Raw genomic sequence first — 21,218 nt, forward strand, 5'->3', positions numbered from 1 at the left:
GGTCTGGTGGCTCCAAGATAGATGGTTTTGTCTCATGGCAGGGGGTGAACTATTTGGCCTTTTGGTTGTTTTTTATGACTGTGAACCTTTAATGCATATTCTTATCTATTTTTTCAGCTAAATTAGGGCATAATGAACATAGGGAAAAGGCAAAGGATCTTTCCAGAGAGTGCGCTCAGAAGGTAGCCGAGATGAAAAGCTTCTCATCCTCCCTACGAAAAGACACTGAGAGAGGATCAAAGAGAGAATCTGGAAAACAGAGAGGTAATAGGACCTACTTCGAGGAGAGCACTTCCAATGACTAACTTTCACCTACTATGATTAAAGAATCCCCTGTCTTAAAAGTGCTATTTATTGTTTGCTCTGAAATTTGATTGTATTAACAAGAATAATAAATTGCCCTTAAAGCTTAAAAGAGGTTGCTTTAATATGATAGAATATTTAAAATGTGATGTTGTGGTGTTTCCCCCCATAGATCTATCTGGAGAGGTTCACACCAATTTTAAGCCAGGATCGCCACCTTCTGGGAATGGATTTAAGCAGCATTCTAATGAACGTGTGTATGGCAGTCAGGGAAAAGGACCTTACAGACATGAAAAAGTACATAACCAAATCAGACCCACTGCACAAGTATTGGGCTCAAACAAAACAGATGGCTTTTCTGATGGAGAGAAGATGAGCCGTGTAAAGACTGACGGCACCACTGGTTATGATACAGACAGTAGCCAAGACTCCAAAGACAAGGGAAGCATCAGTAGCAGCAAAAGTCGAAGCAGAGGTTGGAAGCCAATGCGAGAGACACTAAATGTTGATAGCATTTTCAGTGAATCTGAGAAAAAAGAACACAGTTCAAAGCCCAAATTAAATGCAAGCAATAAACCTAAACATGAAAAGGAGCAGAGTTCAAACAACTGGCCAAAAGAAACTCGAAGTCAAAAAGGTTTGATGACTATCTATGAAGATGAAGCAAAACAGAAAGGGAGCCGGAGTTCATTGGATTCAGAAGGGAAAGGAAATGCAGAAAAAAGTGTAGGATTTACAGAGAGGAAAACTCATACTGATAGTTGGCAGATACAAAGGACTGAATCTGGTTATGAAAGCAGTGATCATATAAGCAATGCATCTGCTAACCTGGATTCACCTGTCATTGAAGGAACCAGCCCAGTAGATACTACCACAGTTAAGGAATCTGTTTCCTGCAGGTAATAAACATGAAAGTTGTCTTGTGAAAGTATGTGTAATTAGGAGTGTGGATCCAATTTGGATGAAGCCTGAATCCATAACCAAAGCAGACTGCTTTGGAGTTATTTGGACATTGTCTGAGACAAAACAGAGCTTCTCTGAAGCAACTCAAAGCTTTGGACTGCTACTCAAACCTTGGGTCTGCCTTGGAGATTTGAAGGATGGAAAGGGAATTGAGTGTTTGAGTACAGTTTCATTAAGCTGCTACTCAGCACAGATATTGTTATCTACATTTGTGAGAATGAGAACTCATCTGTCCTTACTGCATTGTATTTGTAGTAATTCATATTTGACATTGATTGAGCTACTTGTGCTGGCAAATGCTTGAAAGATGCACAAGCAAAAATAGGTTTATTTTTCCATTAAAGCTGAGGCAGAATATGGCAGAAGGGTATGTATGCAGAATAAGAAGTCTGTGACCTTGTAAAGTTCTCTCCTTGCCTTTTCCAATATAACTTCTGCTTGGTCAGGCACATTATAATGGTGCTTCTGCATTGGCTGTTCATATGCTGTTGAAAGGTGGACAAATTGTGTGACAAAATATAATCTCTTGCAAGATTGGAGGGTGGGAGAGAGGGAGAAATTTGGATTAAAATATATTTCCAATTAAGTTGTCTTGTACAGTGGAGTTCCATTTTGAATTTTCAACTTCTGATGTTGTAAATATCAGTAAATATTTCTGTGAAATATTGTTTGGTACTTTAGGTTTAGTGAAATCTTGCCAGAATCAGAATCTAATGGTTTTTACTTAATCTTTTTTCACAGTGACCAGTTAATCAGATATTCTGGGTGTATCTTGCAGTCTACCTCCCAGCAGAACAAAAACTCTTCAGATGGTAAGAACTCAGTTGTTCTCAGTATAAGTGTATTCAACTCTTAAGGGTTTCTAAGTTTATAAAACAAATTTATCTAACACTAAAAAATTAAGTTTCTATCTCATCACATTGCGCTTTGTTGCTCCCTAATTTGTTATATCACTGTCCACCTTAGTCATTTGTATTCTGAACTGTTTTCTGAAAAGAGAGCTCACTACTTTGATGCAGAGGCAGCTTATTTGACACAGTCCAAGAAAGCTTTAAAAGTGTTCCTGATATATAGCAATTCTCCAAATAACTTCTATAATTACAAAAGTCAGAATTCCTTCTATTACTGTTAAACTATTTGTGTTTCATTGATAATGGTGAAACCTCTGCTATGCAAGCCTAACATCTGCCATATTTAGTTTGACTAGAACCTAGAGCCAAAATTCCTACTGGACTGTCTCTGGTTTTAACCATGCATGGATCTTCATGTCAGCAGAAGAGAAAAATAACACATCTATTTTTAAATTAGCTGGAATTCTGAAGGCACAAGCCTCTGGGTGTCAGTGAGCAGCTTTGATTGAACACTTGCCATAGTGATATTATATAGGAGTCCTCTCTTGTAAGCATTTGCTGCCATCTTACGTACAGTACATGCAACTGCATGGTAACAAAGAGCAATCTAGTAAAGTAACTCTGAAACTTCAAAAGATTTTGCATGGACAACTTAACCATTTATGTTTGTAGCTAATTTGTCAGTAGTGCATTATTGGAAGGTTAAATATATTCACATGGAAATCTATGCAGAAAATGTTTTCAAAACATGATGCTTCAGGATGACATAATTGTATTTGGCACCTTAATACAGTGATACCTCGCAAGACGAATGCCTCGCAAGACGAAAAACGCGCAAGACGAAAGAGTTTTCCGTTTTTTGAGTCGTTCCGCAAGACGAATTTCCCTATGGGCTTGCTTGGCAAGACGTTTCGTCTTGCGAGTTCTTGCGAGTTTGTTTCCTTTTTCTTAAAGCCGCCAAGCCGTTAATAGCCGCTAAGCCGTTAATAGCCGCTAAGCCGCTAATAGCCGTGCTTTGCAAGACGAAAAAACCGCAAGACGAAGAGACTCGCGGAATGGATTAATTTCGTCTTGCAAGGCACCACTGTAATTTGTTCAGGTGTATCTATCTTTGGTACCAGTACAGCATTATACTTGACTGACAAAAAAAACCAACTGGTAACATGCCTCTCTCTGATAACTTACTTGTGAATACATCAAATCTTAAAATAAGGTTGTCAGTATGGCTTCTATATTCTATTGATAAGTTTTATATCTTGTAAATTCCTAAGTGCATTGCAGATTTATTTATAAAAGTATTTGTATCCCACACCTTCAAACCAAACCTTGTCCTGAGGGTAGCTAATGCTTAAAATAAAAACAATGGTTAAAAAGCAGAAAAAAGCAAATGATCAGCAAGAAAATTATGTACTTCTATAAAACATATATTCAAATCACATTGTGTTGGCCTGCTGCCTGAAAGTATACAGTGCACCAATATCCAAGGGCAGATGTCCAATTACAGATGATAGAATTTTTATGCATTGATGGCAACTGCAAGCTCCTGCTTTAATATCTCCAGCTGAAATATTAGACTGCCGTCCTTTTCAGGCATTACGGTAGAAGGGTGGCATTAAGGTATTACATTTGGCTGATTCCCCTTGTACTTAAAAAGAATCCTAGGCATGCCTCATGCTTTATTTACGTTTACCATGGGATTTCAAGAGTGGGATTTTTTTATTTTAGAAAGCAAATGTTAAGTTCACAAGATTTTTTGCTCATTACTGGTATTGCTGATATTTCCTGTGCATATTAAAAGAAATACATCATAATGCGCTTAAGGTAAACAACAACACTGTTTTGCAGCCTTGAAGAAAGACCAGGTTAATACTCATATGAACTATAGATCTCATAACTTACCTTCAACATCTCATCTGCATATGCAAAGGTAACCTTTAACTATGCAATTATGTAGTCTAAAGCAGTTATTGTAGAAAAAATAAGTTTATTATTTTGTAAAAAAATGTTTTAAATTTTCATTTAGAACTTTCATCTTTTTAAAAGAATTTTTGCTGATATCCAAGATCCTCATTTCTACAAATTGGCAGGGTTCTCATGTAACACCAAATCATAAAATGTGCTTTGGTAAGTCATACTGTGCATGAGCTACAAGCTTGTATACACAGTCCAAGCACTCTGACTTCACTTCACCCCTCACAATCACTATGTCAGCCTAAACCATGGCTTGTTGACCTTGCAGTCATGGTTTGTTAAGGCAAAACAAACCACAGTCCGGGATTTGGACATCCCACTAACCTAGTTGTCATGGTTTGTTTACCCACACATCTGAAAGGAGGTGAAGTGGGAGTACTTGGACTGTGTACACAGGATGGCTTAGCATTGCGGTGCCAACACAGCCATTGTATAGCAACTACTGGGTTTTCAGGTTTGTTAGTTATTTTGGCCAGTTGTTGAAGGCTTAGACTAATCCCTGAACATTGCCTTGAAATTACATTTTTGAGATTTCAGAGCATAAAGAACAATGCAAGATTGTTTTAAGGGCCCTGTCACTCCTTCAGATGTCATGACCAAAAGTCAGAGATGATAATAGTTGCAATCCAACAACAACTGGAATACCCATCCCTGTTTGAAAATCTTAAAGACAATCTTGCACCATTGTTCTTTTGTAAATGTGTAAGTTAAATTAGTGTAAGGGGTACTATGTGGAACTGCCTTTAAGATCTCTCTCCTTTTCTTATGCCAATCTACTAATATGCCATGATAATTAGTTTAAGCTTTGCTCTGTGTGTCTGCTATAAGATGCAGTAGGTGGCAACCCAGATAAAGCTTTGTGATTCCCAGGGTTTGGAACTGCCTTCCTGAGAAATTGCATGTGGCGTCCTTTCTTTGTGATGCCAGGTAAAATCAGTATTGTTCTGATGAGCATTTGAAGAAGGTCTTTTGTTAATCCTTTTTATTTCTGTGTTTTAACTTGAATTCTGTTATCTTCATGTGATACCTGTAGCTGTTAACTGGTGTTGGTCACTTCAGATGCATAGAAAACAGTGCAATAAAAATAGTTTACCTTTTTTCCCGAGATCCTGAAAAACAACTGATGTTGAATTATTTGAAAATTAGCAAAATGTCTGTGGTCATGATGTGGTGGTGTGAAGACCATATAATGCAAAATACTGTGCTCTCCACAGCTTCCCTGTTGGGGAGGATCAGGCCACTCACCATCAGTAGTGTAGGGCAAGATTTTCCCTTTCTCTACAGTATTCTCCTGAGATGTAGTGTGTTGTGACAATTTTTCATATGTTTGATAAGAAAGAGGGCTGAATTGGGACAGGGTTTCTTAAATACACACTCTGCCCTAATGACTCAGCCATGAATAATCAACCATACTGATATCTATATAGTCCTGCCTCTTAATCAGCAGTCCATTCTGAATGCTGGGTAGTGTTGAAACTGGCTTAGCCTAACCTTCAAAATATGCAGCTCAACCAGAATAATTGAAATAACATGAAACTTCTTTTGTTGACTTCAACTACAATTGGGTTGCAGTTTTAAGTGTTCAGTGGTTTTCATTCTTTAATGCTTTGTTTTCTAGGACTGACATACCTGATGGCAATAAGAAGCTTTTTCCTTCGTTAACACTACAGACCGCTTTAAAAGACCACTCTGAGAGAGAAATGAAGAACAATGCACTTAGTGAGCAAAGCTCTGCACAGTGGCCTACTGAAGAGATACTTGATGAAACAAACATAGCAGTACACAGTGCTGATAATTCAGCTTCTTACAACGGCGAGAACTTAACCATGTCTGAAAAGGTTCAGAACAGTGAGACTTTCTCTTCCCATTTGCAGTTGCCTCATACAAGGACAGTTAGACCTAGGCCAGCGCTTGCATTTTTCTTACAACAGAATATATCCAAACCTTCCTATACTGAATCTGCGGCACCTGCTGAACGTAAACTTCATTTGTATAGTAGTAGAACTGATGATGACACACAAGAAGCGATTTACCAAAATCTTCCTCCTCCTTTACCACCAAAGAAATATGCTCTCACTGGTTTGCATGGATTAGAATATGAATCTGCTGTGGATTTAAAACCAACAGAAGTACCGGGCACAAATCCTTCCAATGTTGAAAGGCATGGTGCAAGAGTAACTTCAAAGACTGTACCTGAAGCAAGTCCATTTACACATGAAGAAAGACTTAAATCATTTCATGGAAATGAGTCTTCCAAGATGAATTTTCCATCAAGTTTATCAGTAAACGATCTGCAGGCTGTATCCAATAATCCTATACATAAGGGAGCTTGCCTCACAGGACAAGGTGCTAGCTCCCTGGATGCAAATGCCAATGATATTGTATCTCTTACTACTTATTTTTCAGTTGACAACTGTATGACTGATACATACAGGATGAAATACCACCAGAGACCCAAGCTGTATTTTGCAGACACTGGCGTGTTAAACAAAGAGACACCTTTGCCACCAAGTGGAATACAGATGAACACTTCATACCACAGTAATTCCGAATCAAATTATCCTACAACTGATCAGAGACATAAACCCAGCATTGGAAATATATATTGCAATAGGTAGAATATGCAACCATTGAGCATAAATGCTTGGAGCCCCAACATGTTGCAATGTTTAGGTTTCTGTACCTCACTTATACTTCATTTAGAAGTTACAGCTATTGAATGATGGTTTTGCACATGCATGCGTGTTTAAGAGAGATACAAATACTTTTGGACCTGTTACTTTTGTGCTTTAACAAGATTTGCACTCATTATACGCTAATGCAGAATTATTCAGCCAGCATTGTTACACTTTTAAAATTGGAATCTACAAGCAATGCCCTTTAAACTGGCATTCATTTGATAAATAGGAATAGTTTGCTTTTTGCAACTAATGAATGCTGCACCTTTTTAATATGACTTGGACTAACTAGTAGAAATCATTATGAAATACCTCCTTCGGGTTCCGATCTCACAAGTGTTTAATATTAGTTACTCATCTCTATTTCAGGGCACTTTCTTTATATTACATAATGTAAATCATGCATCTTTTAATCACCAACCACCATTTTATCAGTCATAGAAAGATAGGATGCTGCCTTATACCAAGTCAGATCATTGGTCCATCTAGCTCAGTAGTGTCTGCACTGACTGTCAGGGGCTCACCATGGCTTTAGGCAGGAATTTCTCCCAGCCCTACCTGGGACCTTTTGCATGCAAAGCATGTACAGTGGTACCTCGCAAGACGAAAAACATGCAAGACGAATTTCCCTATGGGCTTGCAAGTTTCCTTTTTCTTAAAACCGTTAATACCCAGGGTGCATTGCTTCGCAAGACGAAAAAACTCGCAGAACGAATTAATTTCGTCTTGCAAGGCACCACTGTACTCTATCACTGAGCCAAGGCCCTTCTCCAGGCAGGAAATGCTTATGCATAATTGTTCAAGATCTCTAATGTAGAATAGCCTTTCATGGTTTTGGAATGGTGGGTTGTGGGAAGGGAAGGCCACTCCATGACGGTTACTGTTCTGGCTTAATGAATTATGGTTACAGTGTTGTATTATTTATTTGGTGTTCATACTTACAGACTTCGCCAAAGGATACATGCAGTAACAAGTACAGTCTCCTAGGGGTTTGTGTCACTTTGGGTTTCAATTGGAATATTTTGCTCCCTGGTTATGTAAAGTTTTCACAGTAAGGAATGATTTGTGTGTTTGTATGGGAAGTTTCTTTTCCCATGGAGGCACTTTCAGACCAGCTCATGTTAAAACTGAAGTGATAGACCTTTGGGAACTGTACTACCTCAATATGGCATATTGATTCTGTACTACTGATGGAGGAAGAAGTGTGCAGGGAGAGCATACCACCCCCGGCAGCATGATCCTGGTGTGGTGCCATTGTGGCTGCCCCACCCACCCGTGCTGGGTGCCACACCCCTATGGGTGGCACACCCCGCCCCCGCCTGCTTTCCACCCCCCAGTGCTGGAGCATGAAGCTCTGCCACTGGTCTGTCCTTAGTGTACATAAACCAAGGGAATTTCGTTAGTTCAGGGGTAGCCAATGTATGGGTTGCATGCTGCATCTGACCTTTTCCCCCAGGCCTACATACCTTTGTGCTATCAATATTTAGCTACCTGCCTGTAGATTGATCATTTCCAGGATAAGAACCTTTGCACGCCGTATGTGCCACCTTGTCTATAGGTGGTTATCAGTGTAAGGAGGTGAGCTTTTCTATGGAGACAGACCCTTGTTAAGGAGTTCTGAGCAAACAGAGAATAAGTATTTTTGAAGATGCTTTATAAAGTACTGGCCCGACCTAAGAATCTTACCTGGAACCCCTTGCAAGATTGTGAAAAGTGCATTTAATGGGAGTGTTGTCTTGACTTTCCCTTTATATTCAGGTACTGTTAACTAAAAAGTTACAGTAGTTCTAATACTACTGTCGCCTTGCCACATTGGTAAGATGTTTTTTTGCTGTTGTAGGTTTTTCTTGCTGTTGTAGGCTCACTTTAAAACTATTTTAGTTTAGACTGCAATCTTACAAATGCTGGAGGCTATCCTGATATCAGAACTATGCACAGAATGGTACATATAATCTGAAAAATTGTGCAGAAAGTATGTTGAGTTCCTTGAGTTAATTATTTCTGTTGCCCTGGATATCTTGTAACAAAGTCAGTCCATCAGATGTTTAGTATTTGAAATGATGCCTTAATAAGTGACTTTGAGTTTATTTTAATATATAAAATAGTAGCTAGAATTTCAAATAGCAATAGCTGGTGTTCCACACAGCCTACTTTAAATATTGCAAATTCTGCATAGCAGTTGGATGTGCTAGGGGTTGGTTGGGACTGTCTTTGTGCTGCAGGAAAGATTTTCATATCATGAATTGTATAAATATATTTTTATATTGAAACTTGCTCTGGAAAACATTATTTATATATCTCTGCATGTATAGAAAATACTGTTTGGCTTTCCAAACATTTTATTTAAAACTACAAGCAGGGGCACAAAACAAAATATTCCTCAGGAGCTATCATGGAATCAGTCAGATCTTTGAAGAGGGGAAATGTTATGGCAAAAGACTGTGGGTTGCATCCTGCAAAATGATCCTGTTTGTGAAAGGACTTCCACTTGTATTATGGAGCTTCCCCTCCCTCTCTCAGCTGCCCCCTAAATATGTTCTGGGGGTTCCTCAACTGTCTCAAGATGCTTAAGCATAAGTCCTTGCATGGACAGGACAACTTTACTGGATAAAACCCTTTAATTCACTTTTTATAAGTGTTTTGAATAAATAAGGCCTTCAAGATGATTGCTGGGAGAGAAAATGTAAATGCCTTTTAGCTTTAATCATAGTAATAGTTAATATATTTTTCAAACACTCCATAATGCTTGCACTGTACTTGGATTAAATCCAGAATATGTTTGTGCTTTTAACCAAATTGTGACAATCATAGCATAGCTGCCCAAGACTTTGAGTCTATTCAAGACATTGCTTTGTTTGAGGACTTGCATGTTTCATCATTGTTGGCATAAAGTAATGTCTGCATCGTGAGATTTCACATTTATTTGAATCTGGGATCTTCAGTCATGCCTAGTCTAGATTTGGAGGCCATGTAATGTCTGAACAGACCTCTTATGTTTACGTTAAGTGTCTTAACCATAAACATAACCTAAGATTTGTTGCTTACCAGTATGTATGCACCAGACCAAATATCCTTCAACAGTTGCTCTACATCTTCTTGCCTCCTTTGCTGCTTCTATCAGTAGTGCTGCTGCAAGCTTGTACATATAACACACACTTACAACACTTAGAACTGCAAGTGAAACCAAACCTTTTCCCTTCATTTAGGACAGAAGGAATTTCATCTAAAAGCAGTCGTGTAAAGTTCCTGTTTCTAATACAGTACTTGAGGGTTTTTAAAATAAGTAGATAAACTTTTCTCTCTCATTCCTTATAGACAAATAACATGCGATGTTGTTGTAAAGCCTTCATGGGCAGAAGTGGCATTGTGACAAGTACTGGAATCTTAAGTGTACAGTTGAAAGCTCTTACTGAAATGTATTTGAATTTGCAGTATTTATGTAAAGACTAACAAATGTGAATGACCTACTGTAAGAGCGTTACTACATTTTAAAAATGTGCATAGCAAAGTGTCACTTTACAAACGAGAAATGTTAATTTGTAGATTTGTTTCTAATGTGCTTGTGGGCACAGTCAACAAATGTATTCTGTTTGTAAGAAAGTTGAGTAGCGTCATACTTTCTGAAGTGTACATGTCCTTTAAAGAAACTTAGATGTTTCTTCGTTTTCAGTCTTTGTAGACAAACTTTTGTACAGATCTGTGGCTACCAGATAATGCTTCTGTCATAACGGATGGTCAATTTTAACTGACCGTGCACTCTTAGTAGATGAATATTTGCTAGCAAATGTGCATACATTGATTTTTGACTTCTCCAGGGTGCCTATTTTTATAATTGTTCCCTTCAGATTATAGATTTGTATGACTTTTGTAATGTTAAATGCATTTAACATGTCTTGTAAAAATATTTTCATTGTCTAGAAAATTTTAATCCAAAATTGCATTTTTCTGCCCATTCAACTCTCAGATAAAAATGGAGTTACCCTACAGAGTGTTTATCTACTTCACTTGTATGTGTGTTTGTTACTAGTGAGGTTTGTGTTTTACTGTTGATAAATGTTATTTTCAAGAAAAGGGATATAATGTTGCTTACCACTGAAAGACCTCTCACACTGGGATTGTTAACCTTTGTGTCAAATGAGCAAGCTAGCTGGTAGAAAATCTGTTTTCGTGACTTCCTTCTGCTCTATTGCATTTTTCATTGCATCTAAGAATTAACCTTGCAGGGTTTTGTGAGACTTGTGTTCCTGTAAACAGGTGGCTAACCTGTGGTCCTCCAGCTGCTGCTGGGGATTGGGAATTTAACAAAATCTGGAAGGGTGCAGCTGCCTGTGCTGTACAAAGGCTGAAATGAAATGAATTCCTTGATGTGAAACATATTTGACACGGGTCAAGTTCAGGATTAAGTCCAAACTCATTTAGCGTGGTCTCCGCTTTGTTAAGGCTGCAGCTCTGTACACACTTAAGTGGAACAAGAGTTGTGGGGCTATAACCAGACTAGCATAAAAGTGATTGACCTTTTAAATACCAATTTTCTTATGTGCTCTAGTTTCAGATTTTCAATACATACAGTCGTACCTTGGTTTTGGAATAGCTTAGTTCCCAAACGTTTTGGCTCCCGAACACTGCAAACTTGGAAGTGACTGTTCTGGTTTGTGAACTATTTTTGGAAGCCAAACGGACTTTCAGAATGGATTTGACTGTATAAGCATATACTGTAACTACCATGCACAGTGATACTGGGGCCTACATTGGTGGCAGCAATGTTAGTTCATACCCTGTTCATATTGTATGGCAAGGGAGACACACCTTCATTCCCTGCCCACCCCTCCATTTTTGAATGGTTTTTTCCTTCTTCTCAACCACTCCTTTCATAGCATAGAATCATGGAATCTTAGGAGTTGGGAGGGGACCCAAGGATCATCTAGTCCACCCCCCCTGTAATGCAGGAATCTCAGCTAATGTATCCATGACAGATGGCCATCCAACCTCTATTTTAAAACCTCTAATGAAGCAGAGTCCACCACCACCACCTCTTGTGGGAGTCTGTTCCACTGTTCTTACTGTCAGAAAGTTTTTCTGAATGTTCAGCCGGAATCTTGTTTCTTGCGACTTGAAGCCATTGATTCGAGACCTGCCCTCCAGAGCAGGAGAAAACAAGATTGCTCCCTCTTCCATGTGACAGCTCTTAGGCAACGCTGAGAACAAAGTGTTTTTAAAGAGAAACTGCCCAGTGTGTGATAAGAGGCTAGGAAGGCATTGTGCTTACCTTCAGGCATGCACATGTTCTGTAGTGAAACTCTGAACCCACACAGGCCAGTCACTGCAAAGGACAAACACAGTTGTCCTATATAATTCAGTTTGGCTGTTAGAATTGGCCATAATGCCCAATAAAAGGGATATCCGCTTACCCTTAACCATCTGCAGAACAGACTTTTAAACTCTTCTGCACATCAACAGTTATATCTGCCTTCCAATCTATTCCAAATTACTCTTTAAAGTGTGAATGCATAGATAAAATGAACCATTTTAATATAGTGGAAAACCTTTAAGTGCATCAACAGCAGCGTAACATTTGTCATAAGGCACAACTTCCATCCATTTCAGGTTGAAAAGTAGAAGGTCAAACCACACGTCTGGCAGGCTCAACAAAGAGTGCTAACAGTTCAAATGCAGTTGTCGCAGGCATCACTTCTCGAGAGAACAGTCTGTAACAGTTTCCCAAACGTCTCTTTGTTCCGAACAGACATGCTGCTGGAGGAATGGCAACAATAGCTTTTCTACCATGGAATCAGGTTGTCCTGCTGGATGAAGAAAACTGAAGTTAGGACATAGTATGTCAGTGTGCCCGCTACAAACTGAATATGTAAGCAGACCCAATGGACCAGACCAAAGACCTAAGCAGTCCAGAACCCTGTTTCCCACTGTAGCTAAGCAGATGCCTCTGCGAAGCCTGCCAGCAGGACATAAAAGCATTTTTAACCACACACAAAACACCCACACCCACCACAGGTTGCAGTCCATGTAGCACTAAGGTGAAAGTTCAACCAGCATAAAGATTTTCTCACCATGCACACCCCTTAAATCGGTTCTTAGGTTTCTGGAAGTTATGGAAGTCGAACGGACTTCCGAAACAGATTCCGTTCGACTTCCAAGGTACAACTGTATTGTTTTCCATCCATAACCATCAAGACTGAATTAGTGTTAGAAACTCAGGTATACAGTGCTACCTCGGGTTACATACGTTTCAGGTTACAGACTCCGCTAACCCAGAAATAGTACCTCGGGTTAAGAACTTTGCTTCAGGATGAGAACAGAAATCGTGCTCCAGCAGCGCGGCAGCAGAGGGAGGCCCCATTAGCTAAAGTGGTACTTCAGGTTAAGAACAGTTTCAGGTTAAGTACAGACCTCCAGAACGAATTAAGTACTTAACCCAAGGTACCACTGTATAAGCGAATGCCAAACAGCTCCTTAAACCTAGCTTATGGTCTGCACAATGGGGTGTTTAGGTGGCATTTCCACCCCCTGAAAATTCTTATTATTCATTTCATTTCTATACCACTTTAGATTTTAAAGAACAAATCCCAATGCAACACATTAAAATATCAAATAAAACAATGCAAAAGAAAGCAAATTGAAGCTTCAAGGAAAATACTTCAGATCCTTCTCTAAGTGACATTCTGCTTTCCCCATATTCATTTACCTAATAAATTCATATAGGGGTCCAATAACTGAAGTACTGTACTCCAGGAATCTGGTGTGGTATAGTGGTTAGAGTGTTGGTCTAGGACCTGGCAGTTCAAAGTTCAAATCAAAGCTCAGTCATGAAGCTCACTGGGCGACCTTGAGCCAGTCACAGCATCTTAACCCAGGCATGGCGAAGCTTGGCCCTCCAGCTGTTTTGGGACTACAACTCCCATCATCCCTAACTAACAGGACCAGTGGTCAGGGATGATGGGAGTTGTACTCCCCAAACAGCTGGAAGGCCAAGTTTCGCCATGCCTGCCTTAACCATACCTCACAGGTCGCTGTAGGGATTAAAGAGGGGGGTGAACCATGTACTCCTTGGAGAACAAGGTATGATATACAGGCAATAAATGAGCTGCTCTGTTTATCTGCTTAAGAAAGATACAGGAGCCAGCTAGATAGAGATGTCAGTTGCCAACTTGGCATCCAGAGATTTGCATGTGGGCACAATTGGATCTGTGCTAATCACATAATGTGACTGGTGCCTGTGGGGTTTCTTAATACTGCTGTGAATGTGCACAAATGGGAACAAGCAGTTTTTCCAAGCCCAGGTTTGGCAATTGTTGTTTAATCGTGCCCGACTCTTCATGACCCCATGGACCAGAGCACGCCAGGCACTCCTGTTAATTAATGTGCTAATTACCAAACTCCTTAATAAACTGCTGAAGTTAGTTTTGGCAAGGTGGCAGTTGATACAATTCTGCTGCACGTGTTTTGACTACCTCTGTGTTCTCAAAACCACAGGTGACATATTAAAAAACAACTTCAAGACATTGTAAGAGTTCCATAGTAAGTCGTTTCTGCAGATCCTGAAAACATTACATGAAATTCTGGGCAAGCCTGTACATTTGCCACAATCAGCAAAATCACTTACCAAGTCGGCTCTATTGCATTGTCAGTATGCCATTATTACATTTATTGCAAAAGCTCCAGATCCAATCTAATCTCAGCATCAGTAAAATGTTTGACTGCGGTACTTAATTGAACACATATGTGAAACTCCTCCAACCATAGTAATGTCTCTCTAAATGGCCGTGCGTGCTTTCAGCCTATTCTTACACCTTTGGCATCCACTGATGGACACCACAGCAGCATCAATTATAGGACGATACTTATGTGATGCTGGACAAAGTTGGGTATCACCTCCCACCCTGATGTTGAGCCCAGTCCAACTGACAGCATGCCAGACAACCATGTCCAACCGATGCAATAGAAACAATATTTGGCCTCTACATATGTATTGCAACAACCAAGCTGTCCTTGAGGAAGATAATAACTAGGTTTTACGAACAGTTAAAATGTTTGAGAAAACTTTGCACTTCAACTTTTATGTTTTTTGGATTTGTCCAAAAATCATGCAGGCATGATAGCAACACACTGGAATAATAAAAAGTACCCACTTTGGATTTGAGTTATCTTTCTTTCTTTCCCCCTCTTCACTTTTATTTCACATCAAAAATGTTGCATTTGCCAAGCTGCTTTCTCACCTTGTGAGAATGTTTGAGTAGTACAGACTTTGGACTTTCTTTTTTCTTTTTACACAACTGTAAAAAAACGGGGGGGGGGGAGTTCGGTGGTAAAGGACATGCTCTACTTGAAGAAGGTTCCAGCTTCAATCCTTGGTATCGCCAGATAAGGCTGGAAAAAGACTCTTGCATAAAACCCTGGAGAGTTGCTTGCTGTCAAGTGGGCTGCCTTATAATCGGAATTTCCACTCGGCCAAGCTGATAAAGCCTCATTTTCCTCTGGCCGAGCCTTCAGAATCGCCTCCGACGAATAATTAATGAACCAAGCCTTAGATGAGGCCTCAGGCACATTCCATTAAGCAGAGTTTCCAGCAGCATGGGAAAGTGATGAGATTTATGGCTACATTGCAAAGAGTTGTATTTCTAAGCTACGCAGGCAGAAAAGACATCCTCTCTCCATGAAAGCAGAGAGCAACTGAACAAAGGAAACAGGAAACCACTAACGTCACATCCCGTCTCCTCTCCTGTGAGACTTCCAATAGTATGGAATCCCAGGAATGTAAACAGAGTCCTGTGACTCCACGCAACTGCTCAGTGGCAAAACAGAAACTAACAGGGAGTTCAGTGGTAAAGGACATGAAGAAGGTTCTAGGTTCAATCCTTGGTATCTCCAGATAGGGCTGGAAAAAGACTCCTGCATAAAACCCTGGGGAGTTGCTTGCTGTCACCTAGTTAGACAGACGAGTGGGCTGCCTTAGAATAGTGAAAGTTATTAATTACCAACAACCATCATCTGCTATGTATTTTGGGAAATGATTTGTTTTCTATGGGTTTGGCTGCCTCTTGAGGTATCGTCCCTAAGGCTGGCATGAGAGCCACCCAAATGGGGGAGGGGGCCCTCACAAACGTCTGGATGCCAGGTTCCATTTTGAGTCAAGGAGGCTGACCAAAATGTGACTTCAGCATTATTTCACCTGATCTTCAGCATGACGGAGCAAAATTCACAAATGACACTATCCATTTAAAAATCTCAATATTTTCTGAATTCTAAAAATTCCTGGGCATTTCCCACTAGTGGTTAATAACTTTCCTATATTCATAAAATTTTGGTGAATAACATGTAGAAGACAGATGACACCTCTATGAACACTTCTATTTTTAAGCAAAATCTAAAGGGTAAGACTTTTCCCACATCTTTTCAATGATGCTCCCAAAATTTTTTAAGCAAAATATTATGGATCTTATCCAGTCATTTTGAATTCTCTTGAGCTGTAATTGGCCAAAATGTGTGAATCTTATGGTCCTAACCAGCATTTTACATATTTTCAACTCCCCCTCTCCCACTTTTTAAACCTTTTATACATACACACCAAAGGAATGGTTAAGTTGCAATTTAGGCCCCACTCTAGTTGTGAGTGTAATTTGTTTCCGACTGTTTTAATGCTTTGCTTTATATTGTTCTGGTAAAGGGCTATTAGAATAAACTAATATCTTGATTTTTTACTCTGCGTATAAAGGTGGGGTGTATGGGGTGTTCGGGGAGGGGTAGTGCCGCTGGTGGTACTCCTTCAGCAGTAGTATGTCCACCTTTGGTCCCCACACTGCACTCAGCTCTCACCTATGGAACCTAGAAGCTTTCAGTATGCAACAGTGGCCACACCTGGGGAAATGGCTTCAACTGGCTGCTTAAACTATAAGAGGGGTAGGCAACCTAAGACTGGGGGGGGGGGGTGGATGCCGCCCAATCGCCTTCTCAATCTGGCCCGCAGACGGTCCAGGAATAAGTGTGTTTTTACATGAGTAAAATATGTCCTTTTATTTAAAATGCATCTCTGGGTTATTTGTGGGGCATAGGAATTCGTTCATTTTTTCTTCAAAATATAGTCCAGCCCACCACATGGTCTGAGGGACGGTGGACCGGCCAATGGCTGAAAAAGGTTGCTGACCCCTGAACTAGAAAGTGGTTTTGGCAGGAGCTGTAGAGGGAGGTAAGGAAGAGATGGGCTCAACTTCAAAAGAAGAAAAACCCATCCTAAACTTCTGTTGCCTTGCAGGAGATCTTGGAGAGAAGAAAAGCTGAGGAAGTAAACCTACTCAAAACCAGAGTGGAGTCCCTAAAAGCAGTTGGATGGCGCCTTGTACGCCTCCTCCCAGCAATTACTGCAGCCAAGCTGGTGCCAAACATGTTGCTCTGCTTTCCTTTGGATCATTAAGCAAACAGTCTGTGAGCACCTAGAAAGGAATGCTGTGATCACCAATAGTCAGCATGGATTTCTGAAAAATAAGTCATGTCAGACTAACCTGATCTCGTTTTTTGACAGAATTACAAGCCTGGTAGATGAAGGGAACGCAGTGGATGTAGCCTACCTTGATTTCAGCAAGGCATTTGACAAGGTGCCCCATGATATTCTTGTAAAGAAGCTGGTAAAATGCGGTCTTGACTATGCTACCACTCAGTGGATTTGTAACTGGCTGACTGACCGAACCCAAAGGGTGCTCATCAATGGTTCCTCTTCATCCTGGAGAAGAGTGACTTGTGGGGTGCCACAGGTTCTGTCTTGGGCCCGGTCTTATTCAACATCTTTATCAACAACTTGGATGATGGACTCAAGGGCATCCTGATCAAATTTGCAGATGACACCAAACTGGGAGGGGTGGCTAACACCCCAGAGGACAGGATCACACTTCAAAATGACCTTGACAGATTAGAGAACTGGGCCAAAACAAACAAGATGAATTTTAACAGGGAGAAATGTAAAGTATTGCACTTGGGCAAAAAAATTGAGAGGCACAAATACAAGATGGGTGACACCTGGCTTGAGAGCAGTACATGTGAAAAGGATCTAGGAGTCTTGGTTGACCACAAACTTGACATGAGCCAACAGTGTGACGCGGCAGCTAAAAAAGCCAATGCAATTCTGAGCTGCATCAATAGGAGTATAGCATCTAGATCAAGGGAAGTAATAGTGCCACTGTATTCTGCTCTGGTCAGACCTCACCTGGAGTACTGTGTCCAGTTCTGGGCACCACAATTCAAGAAGGACACTAACAAACTGGAACGTGTCCAGTGGAGGGCAACCAAAATGGCCAAAGGCCTGGAAACGATGCCTTATGAGGAACGGCTAAGGGAGCTGGGCATGTTTAGCCTGGAGAAGAGGAGGTTAAGGGGTGATATGATAGCCATGTTCAAATATATAAAAGGATGTCATATAGAGGAGGGAGAAGGGTTGTTTTCTGCTGCTCCAGAGAAGCGGACATGGAGCAATGGATCCAAACTACAAGAAAGAAGATTCCACCTAAACATTAGGAAGAACTTCCTGACAGTAGGAGCTGTTCGACAGTGGAATTTGCTGCCAAGGAGTGTGGTGGAGTCTCCTTCTTTGGAGGTCTTTAAGCAGAGGCTTGACAACCATATGTCAGGAGTGCTCTGATGGTGTTTCCTGCTTGGCAGGGGGTTGGACTCGATGGCCCTTGTGGTCTCTTCCAACTCTATGATTCTATTATTCTATGATTCTATATCAATGAGATCAATGAGTCTTGCCATCTGGGCAGCCCAGGACCTCCATACAGCCCACCTCCTAGGCTTGCACCCTGGGAAGGTCACTTTGGTGCTGCTAATGCAGAGGTTCAACTTCACCCTCCGGAGGCACACTCCATTGTCTCTGGAGATATGAGCAGAATGCAACCTGTGTCTGCGTGGGTCGCAATTCGCCGCTTCTGCGCATGACGTCATTTTGAGCGGCGAAACCCAGAAGTAACCAGTTCCGTTACTTCCGGGCTGCTGCGGGACGCAACCTGAAAACGCCCAACCTGTAGCAAACGCAACGTGAGGTATGGCTGTAAAAGGTAGCAGCGCCGCGAAGATTTCTTATTTTCTAAGAGTCCAAATTCTTGCCTAAAGACTCTAGCAACCAAAAGAGTTTCAAAGCTATTTGAAGCATGCCAATAATTTCCAACTGAAACAGGGGGTCAACCATAGGCAAGCTGCCTCTCACTCAGGTAACTCTTACAACCCTTATTGCCACGGCCGGGTGGCATTTTGGAGAAGGAACTTAAAAACACGAGCTCACCCCTAATCCCCCCCTTGGACATCTGTCTCCCTCTTTTGTCACAGGTAAGTATTTCCTCCTCCCAACGCCGTCTGTTACCTTGTGATAGGAATTTTATGGTCTTAGATATATGGTAATGTTCATAACTGCACATACATAGATCAACACAGGAAGACCAACCTGGAACCATTTTGACTCCTAAACTGACCAAATCCTTTCTCTGCAAGGTTAACCTGGAAAAGCCTCCCCATTGTCTCTTTCCTCTCAAATCCTGTCTCAAGGATATGTCTGTTTGAATAAGGTGTGAGCCTGTGACCTGGCCCAGGAAATAAGTATTTTACCACTACAAAAGAATGGCCAGGATCCCCAAGAAATCCAATCAAGTAACTTGCCAGACAGGAGATAAACTGTGACAGGAGAAAAACAACATTTAAATTTCTGTGATGTAGGTGGGATGTATCTGAGGGGTGGTCTTAGGTTACACCCCTTCTGTGATGTATGCATAATGTTTCTGGGGGTGGTCTTGGTCTAGAGGATGGGAATTTCAAAAGTCTTTATAAGCCATTGCACAGCATTTTTGTGGGTCCTCTTCCTCTCCTGCGTGTGAGGGGAGCACCCTGTTGCAACAGATCAATAAAGATCAAGCTTACTAGCTGCTTTGCTTCTCAATATTCTCTGGTTGGCCTCTGTTATTTTCTCCTACCAATAGGGAACTTATGTAACGACTCTATATGGGCTCTTGGATACCCCATAAGGGAAAAGGGCATATTTTTATTTACAACAACCTGCACACCCTTGCTAGGCTAGCAGAACCCGACCAAGGAGCTTGCTGTCTCCTCCTACGCTCCTCCTACACTGGAAAGCTTTGGCTTTAAGCATCAAGCTCCCCTTCTCCCCTCTAGCCTGAGGAAGAGCCCTAGAAAAAGGACCCTCGCGCCATTTGGCGTAGAAGGAAGCCTTCGACGAGGGAGGACCCGAGTTCGAATCCCCACCTCCCCCTCGGGCCAGCCTAGCCTACCTCGCAGGGCTGTTGTTGAGGATACGTTGGAGGGCAGCGGGGAGACGCAAGTCGCCTCGAGCCTCTTGGAGGAAAAGTTTTGATGCGAAATGCAGGGTTTTGGGGGAGGGGAGGGTCTCCTTTTTCTTACCGTCACGGCAGCAGGTAGACGAAGACGAAGAGCGCCAGGTTGAAGGCGGCCATGAGCCACAAGTCCAGCCAGTAGGACGTCCCCGAGAGGGGCGGCCCGCGGGGCGCGGCCCCTGCGGCCCCCGCCAGCCCCGGCTCCCGCTCCGCCAGGCGCCGCTCTCGCAGCTCTATTCCGTTCGCCAGCTCCATCGCCCCTGCGCCGGAAAGTGAGCAAGCCAGGCAGGACGCGGCGGAGGGAGGACGCGGCTCGCCCACGCGGGAAGAAGGTCCGGCCGGCAAGACGACGCCCGGCGCACGTCCGCAGCCTGCGCCCGTAGAGATTCAACGGCCGAAAAGTAGAGAGAGACACGCGCGCACCCGGACAGAGACTTCCGGAGGAACACGGAAATCCGGCCCCTTGGAGCCGAGAGCCTCACCTCGCGGAAGCTTTCTATATTTTTCGCCCATAAGGTTAAAGCGGGAGCGAGCGGAGGTAGAGGCTCACCTGCACACAGGATGTGCTTGTGAGGCGCGACTCTATTAGTTTCCTATCTCTTTGTCTCGTGCGTGACTGCGTCATAGAGGACATAGAGATAGTCAAAGAAAGAAGAAGAGTCGGGAAACGATATTGTCCTGTTTCAATAGACTTTTCCCCCCCCATTCTTTCCGTCAGGGTCAGAAGTGTCTAAGGGAAAATCCAAGTACTGAATAGGTGAGCTGCAATATTATTTGCTCTGCGGTTGTAAGAAATTGATACTTTAGTGTAGCGGCTGCCTTTGCTGTCCTCTTTTCGGTGCCTGGTTAAAACATTTTTTTGCTTAGGCAAGCCTATCCAGACCCATAGGTGCTGATGTTTTCACCTCTTTTACTAATAATTTTTAATTATTTTAAAATCTTTTAAACTGCTTTAAAACTGGTAATATTAATATCACTTGTAAATCTGTTCTTCAAGGGAATGGGGTGGACAGATCAAGTAAACGGACTTAAGTGCTGGGCTGTGCCCTCATATTGTTTGCATTATGTAAATGGAGTGATCTAATATATTTTTTTATTTTTTTTTTATTTTT

At 41.6% G+C, this 21,218-nt stretch overlaps 1 protein-coding gene and 1 long non-coding RNA gene across 2 annotated transcripts in view; one reads left to right on the forward strand and one right to left on the reverse strand.

Moving 5' to 3' along the window:
• The window catches only part of USP53 (ubiquitin specific peptidase 53), a 30,096-nt gene extending 19,346 nt beyond the window's left edge, over positions 1-10,750 (forward strand). The window contains exons 12-17 of the mRNA XM_083460270.1: positions 118-264; positions 476-1,202; positions 2,008-2,078; positions 3,963-4,044; positions 5,707-7,349; positions 7,500-10,750. Of these exons, the coding sequence (XP_083316396.1) occupies positions 118-264; positions 476-1,202; positions 2,008-2,078; positions 3,963-4,044; positions 5,707-6,706 (2,027 nt within the window). The 3' untranslated portion in view covers positions 6,707-7,349; positions 7,500-10,750. The remainder of the gene's footprint in view (positions 1-117; positions 265-475; positions 1,203-2,007; positions 2,079-3,962; positions 4,045-5,706; positions 7,350-7,499) is intronic.
• Positions 7,323-20,488, reverse strand: LOC310686532. The gene is made up of 3 exons (XR_014515981.1): positions 20,174-20,488; positions 7,520-12,567; positions 7,323-7,361 (listed from the first exon to the last, which is right to left on the reverse strand). It is a non-coding gene; the product is annotated as an uncharacterized lncRNA (long non-coding RNA).
• Positions 20,489-21,218: the final 730 nt, after the last annotated feature.

This window comes from Podarcis liolepis, assembly GCF_965112155.1.
Source record: "Podarcis liolepis genome assembly, chromosome: 9".
NCBI classification, from domain to species: domain Eukaryota; kingdom Metazoa; phylum Chordata; class Lepidosauria; order Squamata; family Lacertidae; genus Podarcis; species Podarcis liolepis.